The following is a 17,646-nucleotide window of genomic DNA, read 5'->3' on the forward strand; positions in this document are numbered from 1 at the left end:
TATAATCTCCATACATGTTGTAGCTTTGTTTAAAATGCAAGGTGCCTTTTATCCTCATTCATTGGATGAAGTGAATAGGAAGTTTTTTGTAGTCTTATTGTGGAATGAATTGAATTTTCTTTCCTTGATTTTGCAGGTTATCCCCGATTCATTGACAACATTGTCCCATTATTTAAATCGTATGAGGAATGAATTTGCACTAAACAGTGAGTATAATTTCTTTTTTCTTTATTAGGCTGCTTATTGAATTAAAATTAATAAATGGAATTATACCTGCTCACAAAATGGATCATAGATTTTCCTGGATGGAAGATATTGTGGATGAAACTTTGAATTCTATTCATACATGTCACAGGTTTTGATAATCAATCACAAACTAGTACCTTAGAAAGCAATGAAGCAGAGGGTTTCAGATCAACGGGTTTACAATCAGCTGCTGGAGGTTTGCCAACACCAGCAGTGTTGGGAGCAGTCATTCGGTCCACACAACAGTTACTGACTCAGCAGGCTGGAGCTTCACTTGATGTAAATCCTGCTTGCCTGGTTGCTCAAATCTGCTCCTTTAATTTCTGTATTATCAAGGAAATACTTCCTTCTATATGCCTACCATGAGAACCTTGAAAACTGTTTTCAGCCGTGTTTAGTTTTGATGGTTTGATATCCATCTTGACATTTAGTTCCGCCTCTATATGCTTCATATCCAAGTTCTTTGAGATCTATCTTGAGTTTCAGTATCACCTCTCTATGCTTCAAAATTTTGTCATATCCAAGTTTTACAAGCTGTTCACGATGATATCTTTCTTGCAACTGTACACAAAGCATTTTCCAAGTGCTTTATTTTCATTGAAGGTGTTATTTATAAGATGCATATGATGCGTTCTTATTATCTTCTAACTATCTTCTAGGCGCGAGCTACCCTAGGGAAGCAATTTGGCATTCTTGTCAACCTCGATATTCCTCTAGTTCTTTGTAGATAACCAATAAAAATTACATCAATTTAATTTCAACAGCAGTTTTACAGGGAAGGCTTAGTGGGAAGCAATGTTTTCTATGCTAGTATTTCATCTTTCTGTTATATGAACTTAATTTGTAAGCTTTTCTTTGCAGGGGTCGGGGCATATTTCTTTGTTATTTTTGTCGGCAGATCACATCTTTCTTTAGACCTATGTTACCCAATGGCATTATGAGGCACAATACAGATATTGGAGATATTGATATATAGTTGTAGATCACTTAATGCCCCCTGAACATGAATTTCTCAATGATTAACTTGTCATGGGAGCAACTAGTAGTTGGTGTACGGTTGTTACTTCTTCCCATAGCTGCTCTAATTATCTTGGATAGGAGCACATCATCATATTTTTGAACTCTACTCAGAGTTTTTTGACGTTGGATGTCACAAGAACTTCAGCTTTGAGTTCGATATTGCCATATTTTTCAACTCTTCTCAGAGTTTGTTGACCTTGGATGTTTCCCTCGCAACCCTTGGTTCGATCATGGAATTTGGGATTCTTGGCCAACTTAATTGTATAAGTATTGTCAATCAAAAGTATAGTTCTCTTGTTTCTCTTGCAAGTGATTAAGAATTTTCTTGAACCACACAATCTCCTTTGTTGCTTTTGCAACTGCCACATAGTTTGCCTGTGATGTGCAATCTGCTGGAACTGATTGTTTGCATGTCTCCCAGGAGACAGTTCCTGATTCAAGACTTATAAGGTACTTTGAAGTAGACACTCCACTTTCCTTATCTCCATCAACATCTGAATCAGAATATCTAATCAAGTTGAAGTCATCCACCTACGAATATTTGCATCCAAAGTCTCGAGTTATTTTCATGTACTACATTAGAACTATTTTTGTAGCAGACCAATGTCCTTGATAAGGATTTTGCATAAGCTTGCAAAGGATTCGAACGGTAAATGAAATATCTAGTCTGGTAGTGGTAAGGTAGATAAGACTCCCCACAAGTTGTCTATACTTAGTTGCATTCTCTAATTCATTCCCTTCTTTAGATGTGAGATTTATATTTTGTTCCATTGGAGTGGAAAAATGGTTGCATTTGGCCATGCCAAACTTGTTCAACAATTCTCCAATGTACTTCTTTTGAGAAGGAATATAGTCCTTGGATGTTGAGTCACTTCAATGCCCAAGAAGTAGTGAAGGTCTCCCAAATTTGTCATATCAAATGATTTTATTTTTTCTTTATGGATGCATTATATAGTTTTCATTGTTCTATGTTATCAATAGATCATCTACATATCCCACAAGATAGATAACAATTTTTGCGAATTTTCTTGACAAATAGAGTTGCATCATTAAAATTAAGTGTTTGAAGTTTAATTTCATAAGATTAGTGGAATTTTCATACCGGGGTCACAATGCTTCTTTTAGGTCATATAAGGATTTGATGAGTTTGCATACTTTTTGTTCTTGTTCCTTCACAACAAAACCTTCTGGCTGAGACACGAAGACATTTTCTTTCAAGTTTCCATTCAAGAAAGCAGTCTTCATATCTATTTGATGAATCTTCAATCCATTTTGAGCTGCCAAGGCAAAGAGAGAGTTTGGATGGTTGCCCATTTTGTTGTGGGGGAAAGGCCCTGTTCATAATCAACACCTTTTTGTGCAAATCCTTTTGCCACGTGCCTTGCTTTGTGCTTATTAAGTGAGCCATTTGATTTGTACTTGCTCTTGTAGACCCACTTGTAGGCAATTGGTTTGACTGCAAATGGAGAGTCGACTAGTTTCCATGTTCCATTCTTTATGAGAGCATCTTTCTCCTTCTGCATTGCTTCTTTCCATTCATCATGAGAAGCAACTTCTTTAAAGGAAGTTGGTTGAATATTAGTGGACAAATTAAATTCATAATCATATGAAACATCCATATCATCAACTAAATTAGAATTATCTACATCACCTCCATCTCGTTTAGTGGAACTTCTGGTTTTTGTCTTTTCGACTTCATCATGATGAACATTTTCAAGTGTTTTGGTGAGCCATTTTGGGGAACCTTTTTGAGATGGTCTAGGTTGCTCTGTTTTTTGATATGGCGTTGTATCAAGATTTAGCCTTACAATCCTCTCAATCACATCAATCAAAGGGTCTTCCTGATCTGAAGAAGTGGTTGAAACTTCATGAGGCGGAGATAGTGTTTTAGAAGGAGATTCATAGATTGATCCAAAATAGGGACCCCCCCTCCAAGATGTGGAGTCTCATTATAAAATTCATGATAAGGTTTTGAATGATTGATTCTATCCAAATGATCAAATTGCCATTGAACAATGTTGCTTGTCTTGGAATTCAAGAAAAATCACATCTCTAGATAATACAAACTTCATCTTTACCTCATCGTAAAGATTATATGCTTTGGTGGTATATGAATACCCCAAGAAGATGCATTTTTGACTCTTACATTAAGCTTGCTCTTTGTTCCTTAGGAACAAAGGCATAGTAGGTGGAACCAAAGATTTTTAAGATGTCTTACCAAAGGAATGTGGCGATACCACATCTCATAAGGAGCTTTACTTGTGAGAACATGAGATCGACATCTGTTTTTGAGATACACTTCAAATATAACTACATCAACCCAAAACATCAACTTTACATTTTTGAAAAACGTCATGGGGCAAACCATATTCAAAATTTTCTTGTTCATTCATTCAACTACACCATTTTGTTGAGACTTCTGTGCACCAGTAGATGTTACTTACAACTTTAGTAGTCTTTCCTCATCTATTCTAGTTATGATGATTGTGTTGTCAAATGCTTTCCTTATCTCTACTTTTCCATTAAACATATGAATGGAGTGCTTGATCTAGTGAATGTGAACAAGAGACAATGGATTTCTTCGCAATTCTAGAAGGTAGAGTACATCATGTAGAAGAAAGTCAAAAGTCATGGAAGTTTAAGCTTGATTGTGCCAAGTTTGTATGGCTTGAGACTTGTCTTGTCTACAAAGTACATTGCGCCATCTACATTGTCACTGATGTCTTCAAAGAAGTCTTTTCAAAATGGCAGGTTGCACCTATATGAAGTAACCATGCATCTCTCCAAGAAGTAGGGGAAGTATGAAACAAATCATCAATTACTTCAATATTACAATGGGCAACAATGTAATGCACAAATTTAGTGCTTTACCTTTTTCTTTGTGGTATTTCTTGATTCTATACTAGGGGATTCTGCATGTGGATGCATCATTTCCATCTCTGTCACAACAAATCCATTGGAGATGAAATCTTTCACCTTGATGGTGTTTACCTCCCTTACCTCTGTGATTCTTCCTTCTACGCCCTCCTTTGCCGCCTCTTCTTTTAGGAGAATCATGTGACTTATTCTTTTCATTCTGAGCAAGGAACATTGTTTCTTTAGGGGACTAAGATGTTGCCTTCCTCTACCCAAAAGCTTTTTCTTGTTCTGCGAACTTCTTATAGGAGAGTCAAAAGTAATGGCATTGAGTTGTGCTCTAGCTTTTAGGGATTCAAGATAGTGAGAGCATGGGATAAAGGGATTTGACAAAGACTGTGAGAGGAATTTCCATCTGAACTTCGGTGGCATTTATGTCATGCATGATGGCTCTAACTTGAAAAGCTAAGGCTAGGGGCTTTATGAAGAGAAAGTCTCTTAAATTGACTTAATAAAAATTAAAAAGGTAAAAAGGCAACAAAAATGGTCACTCAATTATAAAAAGAGAAAAGTGAGGAGTCTCTACTCATTCTAACACTTGCATTTTTAGAAAATGAGTTCTTGGAGAGTTTGGAGAGAAGCTTATGGTTTCAAAAACCCTAGCCACCATTTGCTAGCTTCGGGCTAGAAACTAGACACCGTAGTTGGTCTCGAGAGTGGAATGACTTAGATTTCACCATTGAGATTCAAAGCAAAAGATGAATTGCAAAAGATAATAAGGTAAAGAGGTCTTATTAGTTGATTTTATCTTTTGATTTTGTGTACTTCATACATGTTTTTATAGGAGGAAGATTCAAGCTCAAATTGGTATCCTAGTGACTGTTGAAGGAGGTCGAATCTCTCTCCCTTTGTGCTGGACGAGTTCACTAGAGAAGCGGTTGAGTTCCATAAAGCAATAGAGTCCAAACTTTTGGCTTCCTATAGTACGAGTTGCCCATCTCAAGGGAGGTTGAATCAACTTGTATTCTTGCCAACAAAATTCTGATATAAATGAGTCGAGTTTTCCAAGACATTCCTGGAAGAGAATTTTACAATGCTATCAAAGCATGTTCTTGGACAATTGTGAGGTTCAAGTGGGGTTTTTTTAACCACAGTGGATGATTTTAGAAGATCAACTTATGTTACTTACAAAAGACACTACAAAACCTGAGAGCCCACTCCCATTCAAGTGGAAGAATTGTTAATTTTAGGCAACAATGGTATGTTCTATGCTTTAGAGCAATTTTACTTCAATATCTTTATTAACCCAGTATCAGTATTTAGATTAGCAATCACATCAACATGATAGTAAAATGCAGATAGACACATAAACATAAATAGTAGAAGACAAGCAGACACAAGAGGTGGCACCACCAGCTAGTCACAAACACCAATGTGGGGAAACCCTTGATCAAGTCTTCTTTTAGTCTTTAATAGTTCAACAGAGAGAGATAGTACAATTTACAAATTTGATAATTTATAACAGCAACAAAAGAGCCCTAACCAGAAAAGTCAATGTTTGTCAACAGGGCAGATTTGACCCTCAACAAATCGGTCAACTTCAACCTCCAAACAACAAGATAAAACAACCCTCAAAACAGTCAAATTCAACCCAGTCAAAGTTTGGTCAAACAACCCCCCTGCGATAAGGCCTAGCTGCTGTCAACGTTGGTCAACAGTATAGAAATTTGGTCCCCTGAAATTTCGGCTTCTTGAAATTTTGCTCTCCTAAAATTTCGGCCTCTTGAAATTTTGCTCTCTTGAAATTTCGTACGTGTGGAGAGAGAGAGGCCTTGAAATCCGTACCCAATCAATGAGGAGAGAGAGAGAGAAGTGTGAAGATGAGTGTGTCCAAATGAGGCTAAGTCACCTTCTATTTATAATGCAACGTGGAGGATGATAGAGGTGACTGTTGGGCTTCTGAGCCTACATAATTTTGCTGGCCGACCTTGACAATTTGACCATAATCAAAATAAAATCATAACATCATTTGTACATGCCAGAATCAGATGATCTTTAAATCAATCCTACACCTCTCGGAGAGAGGAATCCAAGAAAAATATCAGCTGTCATAAATAAGATGACCCATGTGGAGTTTGGCCCTAGTTGCCGATTTTCACAGTGCCTCTCAACTAGGGAGAATTCCATTTGCTAATCTATTTGCAAATCTGTACTATCTCTGCCATCAATGCACTGCTCTGTTATGCTGAACTATGAAGAAGAAGAAGCGATCGAGAATGTATCATACCATTCTCTGTTGACCCGAAGTTAGTCCCAGCTAGCAGCTGTGTATTCGGCCTCGGCAGTGCTCAAGGCAACCGATTTCTGCTTCCTGCTCATCTAGGATATCGACGCAGAACCCAAAGAAAAACAACATCAAGAAGTGCTCTTGCGATCCACCACATTGCCAGCCCAATCAACATCAGAATAACCATGCAGCCTCACATCCTCGGTAGTGTATCTTAGTGCATGAGTGATTGTGCCCCGAAGATACCTTAGAAGATTCTTGGCACCAATCTAATGTATATGATGAGGCTCAACCATATATTTGCTCAATGTGTTAACTGTAAATCATATGTCCGGACGGGAGTTCACAAAGAACATCAGTGCTCCTATGAGTTGACGATACTTAGAAGCATTTCCCAATTCAGGTCTAGCAACACTACCACATAACTTCTTAAAGTTAAGTTCCATCGGACTAGTCACAGGCTTGCAGTCCACCATCCCAAATCTTTCCAATATCTTCACAACATATTTTCCTTGAGAGAGGAAAATTTCACTTGGCTTTTGCCAGACCTCCAACCCTAGGAAATAATGCATTAGTCCTAGATCCTTCATCTCAAATTCAGAAGCCAGCTCCCTCTTACATTTGTCAATGAAAGGCTCTACACTTGTCAGAAAGAGGTCGTCCACATAAAGTACCAGAATGAGGGGTTTATCATTTTCAACCTTAAAGTAAAGGTTTAGATCAAATTCACTTGGCTTTTGCCAGACCTCCAACCCTAGGAAATAATGCATTAGTCCTAGATCCTTCATCTCAAATTCAGAAGCCAGCTCCCTCTTACATTTGTCAATGAAAGGCTCTACACTTGTCAGAAAGAGGTCGTCCACATAAAGTACCAGAATGAGGGGTTTATCATTTTCAACCTTAAAGTAAAGGTTTAGATCAACTTCACTTCTAGTGAATCCGAACTTCATTAGATAGCTATCGATTCTCTCATACCAAGCCCGAGGTGCTTGCTTCAATCCATCTGATGTAGGTTCCATTCTTGAGAGGCAGCAAGGGCTATGATCGAGCGGATGGTGGTGTATCGGGCAACAGGAGAAAATATCTCATCGTAATCTACACCTTCGTTTTGAGAGAAGCCTCGAGCAATAAAGCGAGCCTTGAACTTTTTTGCACATCCATCAGCTCCATGCTTGATTTTGTAGAGCCGCTTAAAGTTGACAACCGATTTGTCCTGGGGTCTAGGGAGCGCATCCAAGACATCATTATTCATAATTGCCTCGTATCTTCATTCATAGCATCCTTCCATACTTGATGCTTCAAGACTTCTTCGAATGATGAAGGCTCATTTTGAATAATAGTGCTAGTGGCAGTCAAATATCCTTGATACCTGTTCTATTTCTTGGTTTCAAGGAAAGTCCCCGTTGGTGGAATGTGTCTCTTAGCATCTTCGAGAGTCTCCCTAAGCAATGAGGGCCTCCTTTTGGAGGAGGACGACTCATGAGGAGGAGGATCAAGAGGATCCATAGGTTCATCAACATCAGGCATCGTTTCGTCTTCTTTTGCACCCTGATTTCCGGTGTCAGCTTCTTTGTCCTTCCTTAGGATAGGAAGGTTGTTGATTTTCCTGAGGGCCATATTTTTGTCGAAGGTGACATCATGACTTATCTCAACTTCCTTTTGACCAGCCACATAAATTCTATATCCCTTAGAATTTTCACTATAGCCCACAAAGATTCCTTTCTTCCCAGATGCTGCACCCAATTTGCTTCTTTTCTCTCTCGACACATGAAAAGATATGAGACTTCCAAAAATTCTAAAATGAGAGACATCAGGTTTCTTACTAGTGAACATTTATTCGGGAGTCTTGGAGTGCAATGCTTGATGAGGGCATCGGTTTTGAACATACACGGCGGTATTTGCAGCTTCAGCCCATAGGAACCTCAGAAGGCCTTGATCATGAAGTATGGCACAAATTGCTTCTACAATAGAGCGATTCTTCCTTTCAGCCACACCATTCTGCTTAGGAGTGTATGGCGTTGTAGTCTCCCTCTTAATGCCAGCGTCTCTGCAATAATCTTGGAATTCATTGGATTTGTACTCGGTCCCATTATCAGTCCTCAATATCTTGATTTTCCTCTCAGCTTGGTTTTCGATCAAGGCTTTCAAGTGTCGGAACCAGGTGAACACTTCATCCTTCTTCTTCAAGAAGTAGATCCAGGTCTTGCGAGAATAATCATTCGTAAAAGTGAGATAATATAAGTATCCTCCCAAAGAGTTTATGGGCATCATACTAGATATGTTGGAGTGGATCAATTGCAATATATCTGTGGTCTTGCTATTACTTGAGGGGAATGGCCCCCTTGTAAGTTTTGCTTCGGCACATCTTGGACATACACCTTCATGCTCCACTTTGAACTCGGGCATACCTGTCACCATTTGTATCACATCGGGTAGGGCCTTAAAATGAAGATGGGCAAACCTTTGGTGCCATAGTTCAGATTGTAGAGATGTGTCGGAAGACATGGCTCCTGTTGGACTTCCTCCAACTTGATACAAAGTTTCAACCTTGAACCCAAGAGTAAAAGCATGTTTAAAGTTTCTTTTCCAAATATGTACCTTTCCTCAATATCTTGATTTTCCTCTTGGATTGGTTTTCGATCAAGGCGTTCTTGTGTCGGAACCAGGTGAACACTTCATTATTCTTCTTCAAGAAGTAGATCCAGGTCTTGCGAGAATAAATCATTTGTAAAAGTGAGATAATATAAGTATCCTCCCAAAGAGTTTACAGGTATCATACTAGATATGTTGGAGTGGATCAATTGCAATATATCTGTGGTCTTGCTATTACTTGAGGGGAATGGCCCCCTTGTAAGTTTTCCTTTGGCACATCCTGGACATACACCTTCATGCTCTAGTTTGAACATGGGCTATCTGTCACCATTTGTCCCACATCGGGTAGGGCCTTAAAATGAAGATGGGCAAACCTTCGGTGCCATAGTTCAGATTGTAGAGATGTGTCAGAAGACATGGCTCTTGTTGGACTTCCCTCCAACTTGATACAAAGTGTCAACCTTGAACCCAAGAGTAAAAGCATGTTTATAATTTCTTTTCCAAACACGTACCTTTCCATCGATGAATGCCACCTTGAATCCTTTGTCCTCCATGACTGAAATGGGCACCAGGTTCTTCTTGAGATTAGGTACATATAGTACTTCTTGCAAATGAATAGTGTTACCTAGAATAAATTGAAGGGTAACATTCCCTACTCTTTTCATGGGATAGGTGGCATCATCTCCAAGGATAATCTCCAAGTTTGTCTCCTTTTCTATCAACTTAGGGAGGGTTTCCATGTATCTAGTGAAGTGTCTTGAGGCACCACTATCAATCAACCAATTTCCCAAAGTGTCCGGAGGAGAGGCAGTGGAGAGGGCCAATATAAGATAGTACTCTTTTTGCTTATTGTTAACAACATTTGATTCTTCATACCTGGAGTTCCTTGATTTCTTGGAGGGTCAACCATTTCCTTGATGTCTCACATTTATTTTTCCTTTGCCATTGGACTTGCCATTTCTTTGATCGTTGTTGTTGAAGTTGCCCCTGGAATGATTGTGACCATCATCATGCGACGTGTCCCTTCTATTTGGACACTCCCTTGCATAGTGGAAAAACTTATTGCAAACAAAGCACTTGCCCTTCCTTCCTCCCATAGATCCACGCTTTCTAGGGAAATGACCTTTAGACCCCACATTATTTCTCCTTTTGGCATGGGCGGAGAATGTAGTGGGGTTGCTTCTATTAGAAGGCATTTCTTGCTCCACCATTCTTGTTTCTTCTTGAATGCATCTCGACATCAATTCTTCAAACCCTGGAATTCGATCATTGTTGAGGACAGTGGTTCTAAATACATACCACTCAGGTGGGAGTCCTCCAAGGGTGGTGAGAGTAAGTTCCCTGTCAGGAATGACTTCTCCAATCGAGAGTAGATCATTCTTGATCTCAGTAATCCTCAAGAAATAGGATTGAATATCCTCGTCATTGCGCTTCTTAATATCCTTCAACTTATTCTTGAGAAATAGAATTTGATTAGCATTACTAACCTTGAACATGCCGACCAACTTGTCGTAGATCTCCTTGGAGGTCTTCAATTTGGAGATGTAGGCCACCAGATGCTTGTCAATGGAATCCCTGATAATCTTCTTTGCTTTGATTTCAACCTATTGTACTTGGTCTTTGCAGCAACTGGTGCATTTGAAGGAGGTTCAAGGATTTTACCCTCCACACAGTCCATCACTTTTTTATCATGTAACTTGTCTTCAGCCGGGAAGTAGGACGAGGAACCCATTGAACCTTTTGTCCTTGTCCAACTGTCTTTGGGGATTGCTCTTTCACTCTTGCTTGGGCTTTGCCTTCACCTCACCTCTGATACCATGTTAATTTTAGGCAACAATGGTATGTTCTATGCTTGAGAGCAATTTTACTTCAATTTCTTTATTAGCCTATATCAATATTTAGATTAACAATCACATCAACAAGATAGTAAAATGCAGATAGAACATAAACATAAATAGTAGAAGACAAGCCAAGACAAGAGCCAAGACAAGAGGACAGAAGATGTGGCACCAGTGAGGGACAAACCCCGGTGTGGGGAAACCCTTGATCAAATCTTCTTTTAGTCTGGAATAGTTCAACAGAGAGATATAGTACAATTTACAAATCTGATAATTTATAACATCAACAAAAGAGCCCTAACCAGAAAAGTCAACACTGATCAATAGGGCATATTTGACCCTCAACAAATTGGTCAACTTCAGCCTCCAAACAACAAGATAAAACAACCCTCAAAATAGTCAAATTCAAACCAGTCAAAATTTGGTCAAACAACCCACCTGTGGTAAGCCCTATCTGCAGTCAACGCTGGTCAACAGGTCGGAAGTTCGGTCTCCTGAAATTTTAGCCTCCTAAAATTTTGGCCTCATGGAGAGAGAGAGGCCCAAAAATTCGTACCCAATCAATGAGGAGAGGGAGAGAAGTGTGAAGATGAGTGTGTCCAAATGACGCTAGGTCACCTTCTATTTATATGCAACATTGAGGATGAATAGACGTGACTGTTGGGCTTCTGAGCCTACAAAAGTTTGTTGGCCGACCTTGACAATTTGAACGTAGTCAAAATAAATTCATAACTTCATTTAAATGTTAGAATCAGGTGATCTCTAGATCAATCCTACACCTCTCGGAGAGAGGAATCCAAGAAAAGTATTAGCTGTCATAAATAAGATGACCCATTTGGAGTTTGGCCCTAGTTGCCAATTTTAACAAGAATAGATTCTAGAAATAGAAGAAGAAAACCTTAGTAAGAAGAAAGGGGTAGAAGCGTCGCTTGAGAGAGAAAAACTAGACATGGGGGACAAGGAGACTCAAGCATTTAACAACTTGCTCAGTGGACTGAATGATTTGGCTGAGGGCCAAAAGGAGATGGTGGACTTCACGACAGGAATATCAAACAAGGGGACTTTCACTGAAAGATATCCTGTAAATGGGGAAGGGTCCAACAGTGCAAAGAGCAATCATGCCTAGATTGCCACACTGAGCCATTCATGCCTCAATTCCTACATGATAAAACCAAGGACCAAATGGAACACACAAGTCAAGGGATCCCTTATGCAAATTATTTGGAGGAGTATAGAGCATTGGGACATGAGTTCCAGGTTGTCATGGGTTTCACTTATTTCTGCCACCTTCAGTTAAAAAGCAAGCTTAAAATAGTTCAGAAAACTTTCAGGTAGAATAACAAGTTGCAAAAGACATTGGGGAAAGAGACCATTCCTTGCTTTGATGGGTCATCTAAATGCTCAACTCGATCATGGGTTCAAAAACTGGATACATATCTCCAATTGCATTAGATGACGGAGGAGGATGCCATTAAGTTGGGCACATTACACTTGGGATGACGAAGCCCATGAATGGTGGTATCATGGGTTGGTGACAATGGGTCACAATATCATCACTTGATATATTGAGGTCACTCAGGGGCTTATTGAGTGATTTGATAGGAAGGATTCATATCTTCATTTTAGGGAGCTGGCCCAAGTTAGACAGATAGGCAGTCCAGAGGCCTATATTTCCGAGTTTAGAGACTAGTAGTTATGATCACAGGTATCTCAGAGGCTAAGTTAGTGATGCTATGCGTGGAGCGGTTGTCTAAGTCTCTATGTGGTTGGGTAAAAGGCTTTGAGCCCACCACTCTTTGTGCAACAATTAACAAGAGTAGAGACCCCGCAGGATGCCGTCTCTAAGAGCAGATTCCCTCCCAAGCCTTCCTTTTTTTGGAAAGGCAAAGAAGTGAAACCTTTCAAAGGGAGGGCACTGGGAAACCAAAGATGGATGAAGAAACCCAAAAGGAGTTGAGAAAGAAGATGCTTTGTTTCAATTGTAAGCAGCCTTAGACACCAGGGCACAGGTGCGCAACAAAGGACAAGGTGGGCAAGACCCACTATATTGAGGTGTACTCTGAGAGTGACAATAATGATGGAGATGAGGAGCCGGTGCAAGAATAGGTACATGGATAGATACATCAGACAATTAGGGTGAGACTTCACAGTAGAAGGCAAAGCTGCTATTATTGCATCTATGTTAGGGTTCCCTAGGTATCATACTTTCTGAGTCAAAGGGGTTCTGGCAGACACAAGGTTATGCTATTGATCGATGGTGGGGCTTTCAACAACTTGATAGATGTAACCATCGTTAAACATAGAGGGATTCCTATTGAGGAGGTCGATGGCTTTGTGGTAGCCATATTCGATGGCCATCAGAGGGATTGCACTAGATATATCCCCACGCTGCAACTAACCATGGGGAGCCATATAATGATTGATGACTTCTTCATGGTGGATGTGCCAGGCACCAATGTGGTGTTAGGTGTTTAGTGGCTCTTCTACATCAGGAAGTATACTACAGATTGGTTGGATGTGGAGATGGAATTCAAGGATTCAGTGGATGGCAAAAAGGTAGTTTTGAGGGCCATGCATCAATATCCATGGAAGATAGTATCACCTAACAACATGGAAGCAGTCTTGAGGCGGGGTGATATAGGGTGGGCGGTTGAGCGCTTTATTTCAAACAAGAAACAACCAGATCAACTACGACAACATCACGACAACATTTAGGTATTACTCCATAAACACCAAAAGTTTTTTTTGACATACCTCTAAGTAAACCACCTGATAGGGGTTTTGAGCATGTTATAGAATTGTAGGAGGGTGTACAGGCAGTGATTACCAACCTTTACCAACACCCTAGGGTTTACAAAGACGAGTTTTAGAAGGCCATTAAGGAGTTGTTGAGGTTGGGTGACATTCGGCTTAGTTCCAGTCATTTCGATTCTTCGGTGGTCATGGCCAAGAATAAGGATGGTAGCTTGCAGATTTGTATAGACTACTTGGCTGATAACAAGAGAACAATAAAAAATTGGTATCCTATGCCCATGATAGACGAGTTGATGGATGAACTGAGGAGAGCGAAATATTTTTCAAAGATAGATCTTCGTTTAGGTTACCATCGAATTTCAGTTCATGAGCCGGACATCTCGAAGACAACTTTTAGGTGCCATTATGGGGACTACGAGTTCTTGGTTATGCCATTTGTGCTAACCAACACCCTTACAACTCTCTAGTTATGCATGAACCATGTGTGTAATAAACAATTGCAGAAGTACTTGCTGGTTTTCTTTTATGATATTCTTGTCTACAACAAGACTTGGGAGGACCATTTGATGCTCTTTGATGAGGTACTGGGGATACTAGAGGAGCAAGAACTACATGCGAAGGAGCCCAAGTGTGAGTTTGGTATGACAAAGATGCTCTACTTAGGGCATGTAATTGGGAATGATGGGGTTTAGGTCTATCAAGAGAAGACCCAGACAATCATCAAGTGCCCTGCCCCGAAAAATATAACTTACCTTAAAAGCTTCCTTGGACTCTGCACATACTATAGGAAATTTGTTAACCATTTTTCATAGTTGACATTGCCTATTACATACCTTACCAAAAAGGGGGCTTTTAGTTTGACCGAAAAGGCACAAGAAACATTTGAGAAGGTGAAGCAGATGATGAGTTCGTGCCCTGTGCTTGCATTACCAGATTTCGCCCAACCCTTCTTTCTAGAGTGTGATGCCTCAGAGACTAGGATAGGAGCTTTTTTGATGCAGGATCACCATCCAATAATGTTTGAGAGCCGCAAAGTCAAAGATTATGAGCGACACTACACAATTTATGACGAGGAAATGTTGGCCATCATGCATGCATTGGCCAAATTTTGACAGTATCTTGTGGGGAAGAGGTTCAAAGTAAAAACAGATCATATCAACTTGAGATTCCTCATGGAGCAGAAAGGCCTAAGTGAGAGACAACAAAAGCAGATCAGTAAATTACAAGCCTAGGAATTCGAGATAGAGTATGTCAAGGGAAAACATAATGCAGTAGCAGATGATCACATGAGGATGCCATCTAGTCTCTCACTCATGGAGATAACAGGTGACTGGATGTCGCTGTTGCTTGTAGAATACTCCAAAAACAAATTCTCCTGTGAGATTCTGGAGGGGGTTGATACAGGATGACAGATACCGAGTAGTGGACGACGTCATCTACAATAAGGACCGAATCTATCTTGTACGAGAATCAAAACTGAAGAAAAAAATAATGTAGGCAACTTATAGCTCACCTTTGGTAGGAAACCTAGGATTCCTGAAAATCTACAGGCAAATCAGTGAGAAGTTCACTTGGAAGGGTCTCAAGATGAATGTGCTGAGGTTTGTGAAAGAATGGAACGTTTGCCAACAAAAAAAAGTTAAACATACTCATCCAACGAGATTGCTACAACCACTCCCTATTCTTGAGTAGAAGTGAAAGAGTATCATTGGCCTACCTCTAGTATAGGGAAATGATTGCATATATGTAGTGGTGGATTGGCTCACGAAGTTTTCGCACTTCTTTGCCATACCATCTAAATATTCAACATCACAGGTGGCTGAACTATTCTTCAGGGAGGTCTAGACCATAGTGAGTAAAAAAGACAATAGAGTCATGATCGTCTTCCAGCAGGAGTTATTCAGAACTGTGGGGACTGGATTGACACCAAGCACTAGTTATTATGCATAAACCGATGGTCAGACTAAGATAGTCAACAAGTGGCTGGAGGGATATCTTTGAAACTATGTATCTAGCCAACAAAAGGCATGGGTTAAGTGGTTGCATCTTGGGGAACATTGCTACAACACCACTTTCCACATGTCCATTGGTATGACGCCCTTCAAAGCACTATAGATGTATATGATGCCCCAACATTTGTAGATAGAATATTTGGGGATAACCGTGCCCCTTTAGCTAAAGAATGGACTGAAAAGAGTGAAGATATATTGCGAATCCTCAAGGACAACCTGCGGATGGCTCTGTGTTCAACCCCATCGACAATCATCGCTGAAAACAAAGGGGGTAGAAACGCAAAAACCTTGGTTCTGTGGGCCATACAGAATCATGAGGCTAGTTGGAGAAGTGGCCTTTGAACTTGCGCTTCCTGAAGGACGTAAAATTCATAACGACTTTAATGTATCCTGTCTCAAGAAGGCCTTAGGTAAGCAGGTAGTTACCTCGATTGAGCTCCCTCTCTTGGATGGGGAAGGAGAGCTAAACTTGGTTGCAGAGGAGATTCTAGAAACAAGGGAGCGAAAGCTGAGAAACAAAACTATGAGAGAGTACTTGGTTAAATGGAAGGATCTACTGGTTGAGGATGCCACATGGGAAGGTGAACATGTGCTCAAATATCGAGAGTTGAAGTTGCTTGAAGGGAAGCAAACTTGGGCGGGGAGGACTGTAATGTCCTCGACCACTTAGGGGAAGTAAGACGGGTTCCACTAGCCTAATAAGTTCCAGTAGGCTAAGGTGGGGAAGTTTTTCAAGGAAAATGTTATAATTGCGTAAGGAGTGAAAGGGGGACATATCCTAAGCTAATGAAAAATCACTTTAATTTTATAAAGTGAAAGTCTCCTAAAGTGACTTGATAAAAATTAAAAGGTAAAGACCCCTCCAATGTTTAAAAATGTGTAACTAGGTTCGTTCTTCATAAATATGAAATGTAATTTTGATTCTTGTATTTTGTAAAAAGAAAGAAAAATTATTATTGTTATTTTTGGAGCATGGGTTTCATGCTCAAGGTCTTTTATTTTAGAGGTCAAGCACCCATTGAGTGCTTCTAGGGTTTGTCTTAGGTCAAGAAGTCAAAAGAGTCATTGTCATATGTTGAAGACCCCTTCAGGCACATTGTAACTTGTAAAAAGAATTATTTTTGTATTTTAAAGTGTCAAGAAACCCTCCAAGACCAGGTCGGCCTACTAGCAAAGAAGTCTACCTAGTTTGAGGAACTTCGTCCACCTTGGAAGCCTATATATAAGAGGGAACTCGACCTCCTAGGGACATAATTCATTCTCTCATCAAGTGAGCGAAGAAGAAGAAGGAAGTGACTAGCGAAGGAAGGAGGACGAAGATAAAGTGTTTGGGCTATTTTTCTCTCTCCTCACTCGTGCAAAGGAAGGAAGCTAGGGTTTTTGTTTCTGGGTTAGGGTTTTGCTGCTGCAGATCGAAGTTGGAAGAAGTGCAGAAAGAAGATTGAAGGAGGGTTCATTAGGTCATCCTCAAGCCCTAGAAGAGAAAGAAAGTCAAGCGAAGGTCTGAAGAAGTCTTGGAAGGCTGAAATAAGCTCACACGTGTGGAAGTAGCGGCTGCTGGGAGGGCTGAAAATTTCACACCTATAGTAGAGGTTGAAATTCTGTTTTTGGGGGTCGAAGTTGTTGTGTTGCTGGGAGAGATTTGAATGGGTTTGAATTGGATAAGGAAAGCACATCATCAAGAAGGCTGGACTTGGTCTTGGAAGGGTGTTAGTCTTGGTCTAGAGATCTTGGAATTCGTCAATTGAAGAATCTATAAGAAGAGAAGAGATATATGGGTTTTTATCTCAAGTGGAGAGGTTTTGGCCTTGGCTTGTAACCTATATCTTGTGTTCTTGTGTACTATTGTTCTTGTTTGGGTCGTTGTTTGATGATAAGAACGAACATAATAATAAGAGAAGAAGCCAATAAGTAAGAAAAAGTAAAATGACATCATAAGCAGTTATCGTAGAAGGAGAAATTATCCTCACTACTGGCCTATATATTTCTCAACATCCAAGACCAAGTCAACTTCTCCTTTTGATGAGATTGTGCTTCACAA

At 40.0% G+C, this 17,646-nt stretch overlaps 1 protein-coding gene across 9 annotated transcripts in view; it reads left to right on the top strand.

Moving 5' to 3' along the window:
• Window positions 1-17,646, top strand: part of LOC149222370 (uncharacterized) — a 139,280-nt gene that overhangs the window by 74,528 nt on the left and 47,106 nt on the right. For all 9 annotated transcript variants that reach the window (XR_016249425.1, XR_016249426.1, XM_089385408.1 and 6 more), the window contains 2 exons: window positions 137-206; window positions 356-525. Coding sequence is in view for 7 of the 9 variants with exons in the window: in XM_089385408.1 (XP_089241534.1) it covers window positions 137-206; window positions 356-525 (240 nt within the window). In the remaining 2 variants the exon portion in view is untranslated. The remainder of the gene's footprint in view (window positions 1-136; window positions 207-355; window positions 526-17,646) is intronic.

Source organism: Pinus tabuliformis, chromosome Q, assembly GCF_031772625.1.
Source record: "Pinus tabuliformis cultivar Carrire ecotype Pingquan chromosome Q, CPIR1, whole genome shotgun sequence".
Classification (NCBI taxonomy): Eukaryota; Viridiplantae; Streptophyta; class Pinopsida; order Pinales; family Pinaceae; genus Pinus; species Pinus tabuliformis.